This window comes from Trichechus manatus, unplaced genomic scaffold (genome assembly GCF_000243295.1).
Source record: "Trichechus manatus latirostris isolate Lorelei unplaced genomic scaffold, TriManLat1.0 scaffold00199, whole genome shotgun sequence".
Taxonomy (NCBI): Eukaryota; Metazoa; Chordata; class Mammalia; order Sirenia; family Trichechidae; genus Trichechus; species Trichechus manatus.
The window spans coordinates 929,159-942,524 of record NW_004444135.1 but is presented as its reverse complement, the minus strand read 5'-3'; the positions used below and the strand labels follow the sequence as shown (position 1 = coordinate 942,524).

At 38.0% G+C, this 13,366-nt stretch overlaps 1 protein-coding gene across 2 annotated transcripts in view; it reads right to left on the bottom strand.

Moving 5' to 3' along the window:
- The window catches only part of MIB1 (MIB E3 ubiquitin protein ligase 1), a 145,924-nt gene extending 132,598 nt beyond the window's left edge, over positions 1 to 13,326 (bottom strand). The window contains exon 1 of one of the 2 annotated variants that reach the window (XM_004387921.3): positions 13,046 to 13,326. In XM_004387921.3, the coding sequence (XP_004387978.1) occupies positions 13,046 to 13,274 (229 nt within the window). In that variant the 5' untranslated portion in view covers positions 13,275 to 13,326. The remainder of the gene's footprint in view (positions 1 to 13,045) is intronic. The other variant, XM_023742053.1, reaches the window with a different exon arrangement.
- Between the last annotated feature and the right edge of the window lie 40 nt (positions 13,327 to 13,366).

Sequence of the window (13,366 nt, the reverse complement as noted above, 5' to 3'; positions counted from 1 at the left end):
TACAGAGGTCACTTTTCTTTTAATCATAAAAAGCACTTACGGAATTTCCAACCCCTCTCAGAAAGGGATGCACTGGCCAGTATGGATCATATGCACACTCCTGGCACTATCATTAGTGGGGTCACATAAGAACATAGTAGGGAGATGCTTGAGATGAAGATGCTGGTCAAGAAAAAAAGGGGGGGATGCCACATACACACAGCTAAGGAAATATAAGCATAATGTTCATAATATTGATGACAGTATTCTGTAATGAACTATAAGCATATTAGTAATAGGCATTCTATACCTAATAAAAAGCTATAATTTCTAAAACTTTAATTTTGAAAAATATACATACTCTAAAGTGGTTCAAGCCAAAATTGATGCTTAGCATCTTTAAATATTTTTTTTAGTTTTGATGATTGTCTAGGTTCTTCAATAGCCTGAATTTTTTTTTATTGTGCTTCAGGTGAAGGTTTACAGAACAAATAGTTTCTCGTGAAACAGCAGTACACATATTGCTTTATGACATTGGTTAACAACCCCACGACATGTCAACCCTCTCCCTTCTCGACCTTTTTTTTTTTTTTTTTTGGTGAAAATATACATAGCTAAAGATACACCATTTCAAAAATTTCTACACGCACAGTTCAGTGACATCGACTATGCTCTTCCAATTGTGCTGCTATTCTCACTTTAGATGAAGGCGTACAGAACAAAATAGTTTCTCATTTAACAGTTAGTACACGTTGCCCTTTGACAATGGTTAACAACCTCACAACACATCAACACTATCCTCACTCAACCTTGGGTTCCCTATCACCAGCTTTCCTGTCCCCTTCTGCCTTCTGGCCCTTGTCCCTGGACTGCTGTACCTCATTAGTCCCATTTGGTTTTATGGGGCTGTCCACTCCCAGGCTGAAGGGTGAACCTTGGAAATGACTTCACCACTGAGCTAAAAGGGTGTCTGGGGGCCATACTCTCGGGGTTTCTCCAGTCTCCTTTAGGCCAGTAAATCTGGTCTTTTTTTTTTGTGAGTTAGAATTTTGTTCTACATCCTTCTCCAGCTGTCCAGAACCCTCTGTTGTGATCCTGGTCAGAGCAGTCAGTGCTGGTAGCCAGGCACCATGGATTTTTTTGTTTGTCTGTTTTAATTTTAAGAAGATGCCGTATTTCAGTTTCTCTTAAGAACTGAATTGTTAAATAGAATTGAATTGTCAAATAGACTTACTGCTGTTTTACTGGGAAGCACTATCGTGGAACGTTTGGAGTGGGGAAATAAAAGAGTACAAAATCACATTAAGACATTAATATACTCACTACCCAGATTAAACACATTTTTTGCCAAATTTGCTTTGATCTTTTAGGAAATAAATTAGGGAGATAGGTCAAATCTCCACCCCATCCTCCTCCCTTCCTCTTTCTAAAAGTTAAATATCCTTCTAATCTATGTGTTTATCCCTTTTCTACATATATTTTTACATAAATTTTTTTTAGATTTTTTAATTACATAAAACACATTAGTATCTTCAGTATGCCACTGAAACCTGTTTTTTACATTCAACATGTATTTGGTAAATATAGGCCTAATTCTTTTATTTAACTAATAATACTTTACTGTACGGCAGTAACATAATATACTCACTACCCTATTTGTAAACTTTTAGTAGTTTCTAAATTATTACTATTATAAATAACATTGCGATAAATTTCTTTATACATATCTCTTTATGGGTGCATGTCTGAGAATCTCACAGACATACACCTAGAACCAGATTTTCTGAGTTACAGGATATGTGCGTTTTTTAAGTTTAGAAGATGTTGCTAATTTTTTCCTCAAAGAGGTTGTGCCAATTTATTCTCCCACCTATAGCTTGAGAGTTCTGATTTTCTCACATTCTTCACCAATACACACTCTTACTAGATTTTTAATTTTTGTCAGTATGAGGCAAGAAGGTATCACTTTTTAATTTGCACTTTTAAGATTAACTGTGAGTTAGCTATGGAATAGTTATTAACACTTTACTATTAACATCAAATCAAATTTTCAAAGGTAGAGGAAAACTTATATTTAAACTGAGCAATCCATTGTTTCATAGATAAAGGGGAAAGCCAGCTAGTCATCTGTCTTAGTCATCTATTGCTCCTATAACAGAAATACCACAAGTGAATGGCTTTAACAAAGAGAAATTTATTCTCTCACAGCCCAGTAGGCTACAAGTCCAAATTCAGGGCATCCGCTCCAGGGCAACACTTTCTCTGCGGGCTCTGGAGGAAGGTTCTTGCGATGCATCAGTCTTCCCTTGGTCTGGGAGCATCTCAGCACAGGAATCTCAGGTCCAAAGAACGCACTCTGCTCCCCACACTGCTTTCTTGGTGGTTTGAGGTTCCCGTGTGTCTCTACTCGCTTTTATATCTCAAAAGAGATTGGCTTAAGACACTATCCAATCTTGTATACCACAGCAGTATAACTGCTGCTAATCCATCTTATTAGATCATAGTGATTGAATTTACAACACATAAGGAAATCACATCAGATTACAAAATGGTACACAATTATACAATACTGGAAATCATGACCCAGCCAAGCTGACAGATATTTTTGGGGACACAATTCAATTCATGGCACCATCCCAATTCTAACTTCTAATAGAAATTTTTCTCCCAACCATGGTAATATAATTATCTACTTTGCCCCTGACCATACACATACAAACGTAAGTGCTAACAGGCCAAGTATGAGGCAGTTCTACTCTATCCTGTAGGGTAGCTACGAGTCAGAACTGATTCGACGGCAACAGGCTTGGTTTTTTGGTTTCCTCATAAAATAAAAGAAGCCTGATAAACAAGGTGGGATTTCAGTAATTTGAATACCGGGAAAGATCTGATAGCTGAGTAGATATGATAGTGTTGTATCTTCTGCGAAGAGTTAGCTTCAAGAGGGAGAGGGATAACTGAGACTTTAAGCAGAATGTTTGCTACATAGAGACTGTAAAACATTAAAGTCCCCAGTAAAGTAAAAAAACAATACCATGTTACTAAAGGCTGCCTAGCGGGAGCTGGATGATCTGACAGCCTACACGCAGCTCTATTACTTGGTTTGGTAGCAAAAACTCTTTCACAGAACTGACATGTTTTCCTACAGGATGCCAAATATAATTATATAATAAACTACCTTTCACATATTGTATACACACACACACACACACACACACACACACACAGAAAACTGTAATGGCCAATAATAGTGGTACATTAATCAAGTTACTAAAATAATCATACCATGAACTAGCATAAGACCTCTCATCTTCAATACCAAATGCTAGAAGTTAATGGAACAGTTTTGAGAGAAAAGGATTTTGGACCTAGAAGTGCACACACTATCTAAATTATTAGTCAAGTTTGAAGGGGGTCGTAAACATGACAAAAATAAAGCCATTTTCAAGCCTGCAAGGACCCAAACTACTTACTCTTTCTCAAAAAATAAAAGAAAAAGGATTTTTCCAGCAAAAGGAAAAATCAAAAAAGGGGAATGCATGTGATACAAGAAATAGTAGTAAAAAAGCACCTAATTTTTTAATCCAATTAATTATTATTAATATGACAGTGAAGATTAATGCAATTTTAAAAATAAACCCTAAAATATAAAAGGATCATATATTTACCAGAGGGAAAAACATAATGATTTGGGACAACTTTTCCAGATACTTTCCATAAAACCAGGGCAACAGAAAGGGGAAGAAGCGTAGGGCAGGGGAGATTAAAAGAGACTGTTTAGTTTTTTTACACATGCAGAAAATTAACTCTTTAACTAGTTTGTTAAATATTAAAAGGTAACATTAGGAGAACAGAAAAAAAGGAAATAAAATTTCCAAATCAGGGGTGGGTGGGGGGTAAAATGTATACGAAAATAGAAAAGGTAGGAGAAATTTTAAAATCCATATAATCACAATACATATAAACAAGCTAAATTCTATTAAAAGTCAAAGATTACAAGTTCAGTGAAGAAAATCTAGCCATGTCATTTACAAGTCATTCACAGAAGCTGAAAGTAAGAAAATATATACACACAAGGATGCTTGTTGCAGCATCGTTTAAAATAGAAAAAAAAAATTAAATATGCATCAGAAGGGGAATAGTTAAGTCAAATATTTTGTACCTATTAAATAAATACTATGTACCTACTAAAAAGAGTAAGATTTTCATGTGCTAACAGAGAAAGATGTCAAAGAGAAAATTAGTGAGAAAAGAAAGGTAAAGAACAGCATCTATGGTATATACCTTTGGGGAGGGAAAGATAGGGAGTATACATATACATATTTCTCTGTATAAATGTGGAAGTTTAAGGCATAAAAAAAATCATTACCTTATTTGACCCTAAAAGGAGTACATAGTAAATTATTTAAACAGAAAACATGTGTGTCAAGTGTAAAAAAGTATGAAAATAAAACTGTACAGTAAAACCTCAACTGGGCAAAAAATGCATTTGAAAGAAAATATACCGAAATAGTTGTCTTTCGGCAACAAAATTATGAGCAACTTTTTTCCTTTTTTATATTTTTAGTTGTTGCCAATTTTTTTACAATAAGCATGAACACTTTTATCATAGAAGTGCACTTAGAATAGTTTAATCAGCTAAAATCATTGAGAAAATAAAAAGCAGACAAGGATTTTTTTTTTAAAGCCATTTGCCAGTTTACAACAGGTGCTGTGTTGCTGGAGCCCTGGTGGCACAGTGATTAAGAGCTCAGCTGTTAACCAAAAGGCTGGCAGTTCGAATCCACCAGCTGCTCCTTGGAAATCCTATGGGGCAGTTCTACTCAGTCCTATAGGGTTGCTATGAGTTGGAATCAACTCGACAGCAATGGGTTTTTTGGGGGATGGTGCTGCTGGGTGCCGTCAAGTCGATTTTGACCCATAGGTAATACCAGCAAAATTTCATTTCCAAGTTGTTTATTTAAATTTTATCATCAGGTTTCCCAAAGAAAAATACTACAAATGGTGACTGTTTCTGAACGACTGTACTATAAATGTAGGAGAAAAGGATACAGGGGAAAGAGCAATGAACTAGCTTTTCACCCCAACATCTGCCATTCACCAGCTATGTAATCTCTGAGCCTGTTTCCTTTTATCTTTCTTAGGATACTAACTAACCTCAGATTAAATAAGACAAAAATTCTTTGAAAAGTGCAATACTGTATTTTATTTAGAAAATATTCATTCAGAGCTATGACTCTGCTGGGAGATGGGGGATACAAGAATAACACACACATACCTTCCCCTCAAACTAATAACATAGTGCAAAAGACAAAACACAGCACAACCACTGTAATAGATGGAAGCAACACAGCACATCCACTGTAAGCGATGGAAGCACAGGCTGCACTGGCATCACACTGGCTAGCAATTAAAGAGGGTGGAGAAGAGACCCTGGTAAGTGGCCACCTAGTAACACGTCCAAAACAAAATATCTAATCAGTGGGATACGGCTGTATAGAACCAGAAATATATTAAGATAGCATTATATCTGCAAAACAATAAATATATTAGAAAGCTGTTACATGGTACTTTATCTCAGTTGTACATTCTCTTCTCCCTGCCCAATAAGGACCATCTCTAAAACTGAAGACGTGCATTACTGACAATCAAGACTTGGAATCTGCTGAGAGGAAAAGGAGAAAACAGAGAGCCTGAGCGTCTCAAGGAGACAAGTCACTTAGTATGCTATTATTCAAAGTGTGTCCATGGACCAGCTACATCTCCATCACCTTGGCGCTTGTGAGAAATAATCTCTGCAGGATCCCAGACCCACTGCATCAGAACCTGCATTTTAAAGGTCCTCAGGTACTAAATCAGAGAACCAATCATACAGAGGATCTACTAGCTGATTTCTTAAGGACCTTAATTCAACCAAGCTATGATCAACAGAAGTATTAAGAATGAGATGGAATTGAGTAATTTTTTTAAAAAATGTTTTAGCGGATGGAGATAAAAAGGGAAAGACATTTTACATGCTTTAAAATAGACAGAATTTATAAGAACATCAAGTTTTCCTCGCAGATGTCATCAGTAAGAAAGATCTCATGATATTTCATCAACCTTTCCAGGTCAGGATCCTATAGCCCAATCATTATTCCCACAAGTCTTGTTTTCTCCTAAAGTTTTGTCCCCTTAGCAACACCCTTCGCTCCTATAGTTCTAGAACAGAGGTAAGCATAGAATAAGGAGTATCAGAAAATGAAAATTTGTCATTTTTTTAATCCAGAATCAGCACTTTTGAACTTTCAACTGAGCGCAACATCTAAGGAGTTTTCCCACACATGATCTGGGAAATATTCTTTGCTACAGGTGGAGGAAGAAGCCCTGGTGGCACAGTGGCTAAAGCGCTCAGCTGCTAACTGAAAAGTCGGCAGCTGGAACCCACCAGCTGCTCCGCAGGAGAAAGATGCAGCAGTCTGCGTTCATAAAGATTTACAGCCTTAGAGACTCTAGGGGGCAGTTCTACTGTCCTATAAGATCACTATGAGTTGGAATCGACTCTACCACAGTGGGTTTGGTTTGTGTTTCAAAGAGGTGGAGGAAAAGAACAAAGAACTGCCCCTACAATAGTTTGGACAACTGTGACCAGAAGCTACTTTTGCATAAATCTGATTATCTATACCTCTAACTTTTTGTTATTCATACCCAAGACAGTAGGAAGAACCTTAATAGGAAATGTAAATTCATTTTCCCTACTCTCTATGGTAACAATACAACTCTGTAGTTAAGTGACTACAAAAACAGCAAAAGTAAAAACGTTTCTCACCAAATCCTATAAAATCAGTCCATATAAGACAAAGGATCAACTATACCTACTTGATTAGAAACTTCACAAAATTAACTCCAAAGTAATTAAATAAAAACATACATATTTCCACAATCTTTCCGCATACTACAAATTAGCCAAATATATCTGGGCACAAGATAAGAAGTTATATCATTAGAAAATAACAAATGTTGGCGAGGATGTGGGGAAACTAGAACCCTTATCCACTGCTGGTGGGAATGCAAAATGGTGCAGCCTTTGTGGAAAACAGTGTGGTCCTTCCTCAAAAAACTAAAAATAGAACTACTCGATGACCCAGCAATTCCACTCCTAGGTATATCCTCAAAAGACTTGAAAGCAGAGACTCAAAAAAGAGATGTGTACACCAATGTTCACTGCAGCACTATTCACAGAAGCCAAAAAATGGAAACAACATAAACGTCCATCAACAGATGAATGGATAAACAAAATATGATACATACATACAATGGAACACTATTCAACCAGCAGGAAAAATGAATTCTTGATACATGGTACAGTATAGATGGAGCTGGAAGACATTATGCTGAGTGAAATAAGTCAAATCACAAAAGGACAAATATTGAATGACCTCACATATATAAAAAGACAAAAAAAGCAAACTGTAGAGACCAAAGTGTATTTGTGGTTACGAGGGGCAGGACTGAGAGAGAGAAGGGGGCGGCGGGGGGGGGGGTTACCGCTTATGAAGCACTGAGTTTCAGTTTATGGTGATGGAAAAATGTTATTAATCAAGGGTAGGGCTGCACGGCCCATTATTGTAAGTGCTGTCAATAAATCGTACACCTGTAAAAAGTTAAACTGATGAAAGTTGTATGATAGGCATATTTACAAAAAAAACAAACACAGAAAAAAGGAAAAAAAGAGTAGCTGCTGAGCCTGCTTATGTATAACCAAACACCTCATGGGATCTGGTTCCTTGGTTTTGAGACTCAGGGTCATGGTTTCATGGTACATCCCCGTTAACAGGTCTAATATCATGGTTAGTGCTTCCAATTCTACCTCCTAGTTCATTGCATAGTTCCTGGGGTCTTAAAACCTTGCAAGCAGCTATCTAAGGCACAACAATTTGGTCTCTATTCATCTGGAATAGCAGAGGAAGAAGGAGAGTCAGGTATACAAGCAGAAAATGGAATGTGTGGCTAATTGCCTCCATGAACAACTACCTCTGTTGCCCTAAGACCAGAAGAACTGGATGGTGCCCGGCTTCTACAGAAGAATCTCTGATCAAAAGAGGGAAAACACAGATTAGAATTTCAAATTTTCATGGACTTTTCTTGAGCCATGGAGGCTGGAAGAACCCCTGAAACTACTGCCCTGAGATAATATTTAAACCTTAAACCAAAAACATCCCCTGAAGTCTTCCTGAAACCAAACAATAGCTTAACTAGTAAAAAATGTCTGCCTTGAGCATTATGTTCTTTTAAGAACTATTTTATGGGATTAAATTGACAACAGCAACTCAAAAGATTACATAAGAATCTTAGGGGGCAGTAAGTTTATGTTAATGAAGGAGGAACAACTCAGAAAAGGAGAGTGAGAATGGTTGCACAACTCAAAGAACGTAATCAATGTCACTGAAGTGTACATGTAGAAACTTGAACTGGTTATGTTTTGCTGTGTGTATTCTCAACAACAGAATAAATAAATTTTAAAAGCTGTGTCATTCAAATATATACTAAATGCTCCTCTTCGCAAGGTTTGGCTATCCTGGACCATAAATTCAAACATATCATGTGACTCCTGACAGAAAAATATAAAGTATATATGCCAAAAAAGTACAGACTCCACATACAACTCCTAGAAAAAATCTCCAACACGTGGTGAGGGGATATCAGAAAGACTCACAATGACCCAACCATTCCAGAGTCCTTACTACTCATAAAGTTTCACAGAATTTTACGTTAAAGGTTATTCATTTCTTAATTTCCAACTATACTGCAATAAATTGTGGGAGAGTAAGCAGGAAGAAAGTATGAATAATCAAAGGCAACCTTAGTTCTCTTTCAGGGAAATACCAGTATATTTTTTAAATTAACTATGAAATACGCCAAACACACAAAAAGGTAAATAAACCAAACACCTATGTACTCACCACCCAGTTTAAGAAATAAAATATTGCCAAAACAGTTAAAGCCCCTGGTGTACCTCCACCAACTGCATGACATTCCCTTCACCACTTTTCACCTTAAAGATATCCACTCCCTCGAACTTGGTATTTATCATTACCATGCAGTTACGTACACTTTTTACCACACATGTACATATACCTAAACCAATAAATCTCAATGCACGCGGGGAGGGGGGGCTTTTGTCCCCCAAGGGCTATTTGGCAATGTCTGGAGATCTTTTTGGCTGTCACAACTGGGAAAAGGGGTGCTTCTGCATCTAGTGGGTAGAGGCCAGGGATGCTGCTAAACATCCTACAATGCACAGGACAGCCCACTCACAGCAAAGAATTATCCTATGCAGTCCAAAATGTCAACAGTACCAAGTTTGGGAACCCCTGTCCTACAATAAACAGTATTGTTTTGCAACTTAACATACTATAGATTTTCTTTTCAACTTGATTTAACATTCACTTCCTCTTCTGTACAGTTCTCCACTGCATAAATACACACAGTTCATTTATCCATTCTCTTGTTCACAGACATGTAAGTTTTTTTCTAATTTTTTGCTTTTACATACAATGCTGCTATGAGCATTCTTATATAAACCTCTTTCTCCTCAATGAGAGATTCTCTCTAGGGCACCCTTGATTTTCAAAGTGTGGTCCTCAAATCCCTGGGGAACTCCCCAACACCTTCTTAGGGACTTAGTGAGATCAAAAATATTTTCACAATAATCTTAAGATATTATTTGCCTTTTTCATGTTGACATTGCACTGATAATGCAAAAGCAATAGTGAGTAAAACTGCTGTTGTTGTTAGCTGGTGTCAAGCCAGTTCCAACTCACAGCCACCCTGTGTACAACAGAATGAAACAATGTCCAGTCCTGCACCATCTTTATATTCATTGCTATGTTTGAACCCATTGTTGCAGCCACTGTGTCAATTCATCTTGTTGAGGGTCTTCCTCTTTTTCGCTGACCCTCCACTTTACCAAGTATGATGTCCTTCTCCAGAGATTGGTCCCTCCTGATAACATGTCCAAAGTACACGAGATAAAACCTCATCATCCTCGCTTCTAAGAAGCATTCTTGCTGTACTTCTGCCAAGACAGATTTGTTCGTTCTTTTGGCAGTCCACAGTATATTTAATATTCTTCTTCAACACCATAATTCAAATGCATCAATTTTTCTTCGGTCTTCTTTATTCATTGTCCAGCTTTTGCATGCATATAAGGTGATTGAAAATACCATGGCTTGGGTCAGGCAGACCTTAGTCCTCAGAGTGAGACACCTTTGCTTTGGAACACTTTAAATAGGTCTTTTGCAACAGATTTGCCAATGCAATACATACATCCTTTGATTTCTTGACTGCTGCTTCCATGGGCACTGATCGCAGACCCAAGTAAAATGAAATCCTCGACAACTTCAATCTTTTCTCCATTTATCATGATGTTGCTTATTGGTCCAGTTGTGAGGATTTTTGTTTTCTTTATGTTCAGGTGTAATCCATACTGAAGGCTGTAGTTTTTGAACTTCATCAATAAGTGCTTCAAGTCCTCTTCACTTTCAGCAAGGAAGACTGTGTCATCTGCATATTGCAAGTTGTTAATGAGTCTCCCTCCAATTCTGATGCCCCGTTCTTCTTCATAGAGTCCAGCTTCTTGGATAGCTTACTCAGCATACAGACCGAATAAGTATGATGAAAGGATACAACTCTGACGCAGACCTTTCCTGACTTTAAACCACACAGTACCCCCTTGTTCTGTTCAAATGACAGCCTCTTGGTCTATGTACCGATTCCACAAGAGCACAATTAAGTGTCTTGAAATTCCCATTCTTAGTCAAGTTTAATACCATCTTTACGAGACATATGGATATCATGAACCTTCTGATACGACTGATACATTAACAAGGGCATATGGTATTCTTGCCAAAAATACATAATCTGAATTTAATCATGAGGAAACATGAGACAAACCCAATCTGAAGGATATTCTACCATATTATTGGTTAGTACTCTTCAAAAGTGTCATGGACAAAGACTGACTGAGGAACTGTCGGAGACTGGAGGAAACTAAGACATAACAACTAAATGCAATGTGTAATCCTGGACCAGAAAAAGGACACTAGTGGGATAACTGGTTACATGTGAATAAGGTCTGTAAACTAGTTAATAGTATTGTATTAACATTAATTTTCTGGTCTGTAGCGGAACCCTGTTTACTAGTTTTGCAACTTTTCTGTATGTCTGAAATTATTTCAAAATGAAAAGTTAAATTTTAAAAAATGCTACCTATTATATAAATATCAATTACTCCTTACAATACGTATTGAGTAAATCTTACAGAATGTAATAAAATGCTAATGGACACCAATATTAAATAGTTTCAGAAAAAATTATTGACTTGTGGTCAGACATTAGCTTTAGCTAGCATGATAACAAAATTTTAAGAGTGTACAGGAACAAGCATATGCCTCATATGCTGCTGCTAGGTGTGTATATTAGTAAAATGTCTCCAGAGACATTTAGTCAACATCTATCAAAATCGTATGTGTACCCTTTGATGCAGCCAATTCCACTTCTTCAGAAGTACTCAACACATATGTACTCAACAAGGATATACACACTACATCATTATAAACAAGAAGACCTGAAACAACATAAATTCCTATCAATAAAGTACTCCTTAGACAAATCACTGTGTCCAGTCACTAGAATACTATGAAGCCGTGAAAGAATAAGGTAGTCCTACATGTGCTAACACGGAACAATCGTCAATATGTATTAAGTGAAAGAAAACAAAAAGTGCATAAGAATGAATACAGTTTATTACTATTTGTGTGCTTAAAAAGGACAGTAGATTTACGGTATAGTCATACATATGCTTGCAATACATAAAATTATTCTGTAAGAATACACAAGAAACTAGTAACAATGGCTGCCTCTTTTTGTACCATACCTTTTTTTTTCCAGTTTGACTATGTACATACAACTTTTTCAATTTTCAAAAAACTAGCTAATAAAAGAAACACATTTTTATGAATTATTTGCTCAAAAACTGAGTTGGCTTATGTTAATTTAATTCACAATTTATTGTTGCTAACAATAACTATGAAGAAATTTCAAGATTTGTTAAGCTTAGTCAAACTGAATTACAATGCCTTAGTACCTGTTCATTTAGGTATTCTGAAAAGTATCAAATTTTAAATTTGATCTTTATTTAGTAGAGAATATTAAGGATAAGTCTATATGAAAATGAGTAGATTAAAATAAATTAGATGTTTATTTTGTGAGAGCAAACTTGCCGTTTATCATATTATGTAAAAATTCTAGAGGCAATAACAAACAGACCCGATATTTAGTGAATCAACAAGGACACTGACTCATTGCTGGATGAATAGAGAAGTCTCTGACATAACCTTAAGTATGATACAGGATGTGAGTGAACAAAAAAAAAAATCGCGTGTCACCTATCTTGATTTGGAAAAAGTATTTAACACAAAGAAACAGTTCAACAGCTTAGATTGTTTTCCCCTAGGATATGAAGATTAAACAATTTGGATGAAAAATCATTCTACAGCGTCCCAAGTACCATTCGGCTACTGAACTCCATCAAGTCATTGTATGTGTTACAGGCAAAACAACAACAACAACAACAAAATCTGAGGTGGTACCAAAGACCCCGAGGCATTGTATCGGTCAACAGAGCACCATATGGCAAGGCAAGCCACCCTTCAGACAGTTATCACTTGGTGGCTGATTAATTTCAATGGCTTATTAGACAGGCCTCTCCAGACTCCTTCCTAGAGAAAGAGGAGGAGGAGGGGAACGGTGTCTGTCGTCTTGCTGACGCTTTGTGTCTTCCAGGCTTGAAAGCGTCCTGGTGATGGAGCTGCCATCATTTCCCTTGGGGAGGTCTTTTCTGCAAGTTTTTGTTTACTAGGTATTGAAGCTAAAATTCCCTTTGGCTCTTCCCTTTCCGCTCACTCCTGCGGAGCGCGGCCGACGAGCCTTTCCACCTGGGGCTCTCGCCGGCGGTAATGCCACCCACCCCACCTCGCCTTGTTCCCCACGCGCGCAGGCATGCGGCCAGGTGGCCGCGGCTTACCCGTGGGTGCGCTATCCAGGATGCGCAGGTCGTAGGCCCCGGAGCAGCGGTAGTTGGCGGCGGTGCCGTTGTCCCACACCACCACCACCTCCTCGGGGCTCTCGAAGCTCCGGACAGTGCCCACATGGCCCTCGCCGCCGTCCTGTTTCCCCCACTTCCAGTCCGGGCCGCGCACTACCCGGGCCCCGACCCCTTCCACCATCACCCGGTTATTCCGGGAGTTACTCATCGGGGCCCGGACAGTGGGCTCTGCTGCTGCCGCCGCCGCTGCCGCCGGGGGACCCGTGAGGGAGCTGGACCCGGGCCGAACCCTCGGCGCCG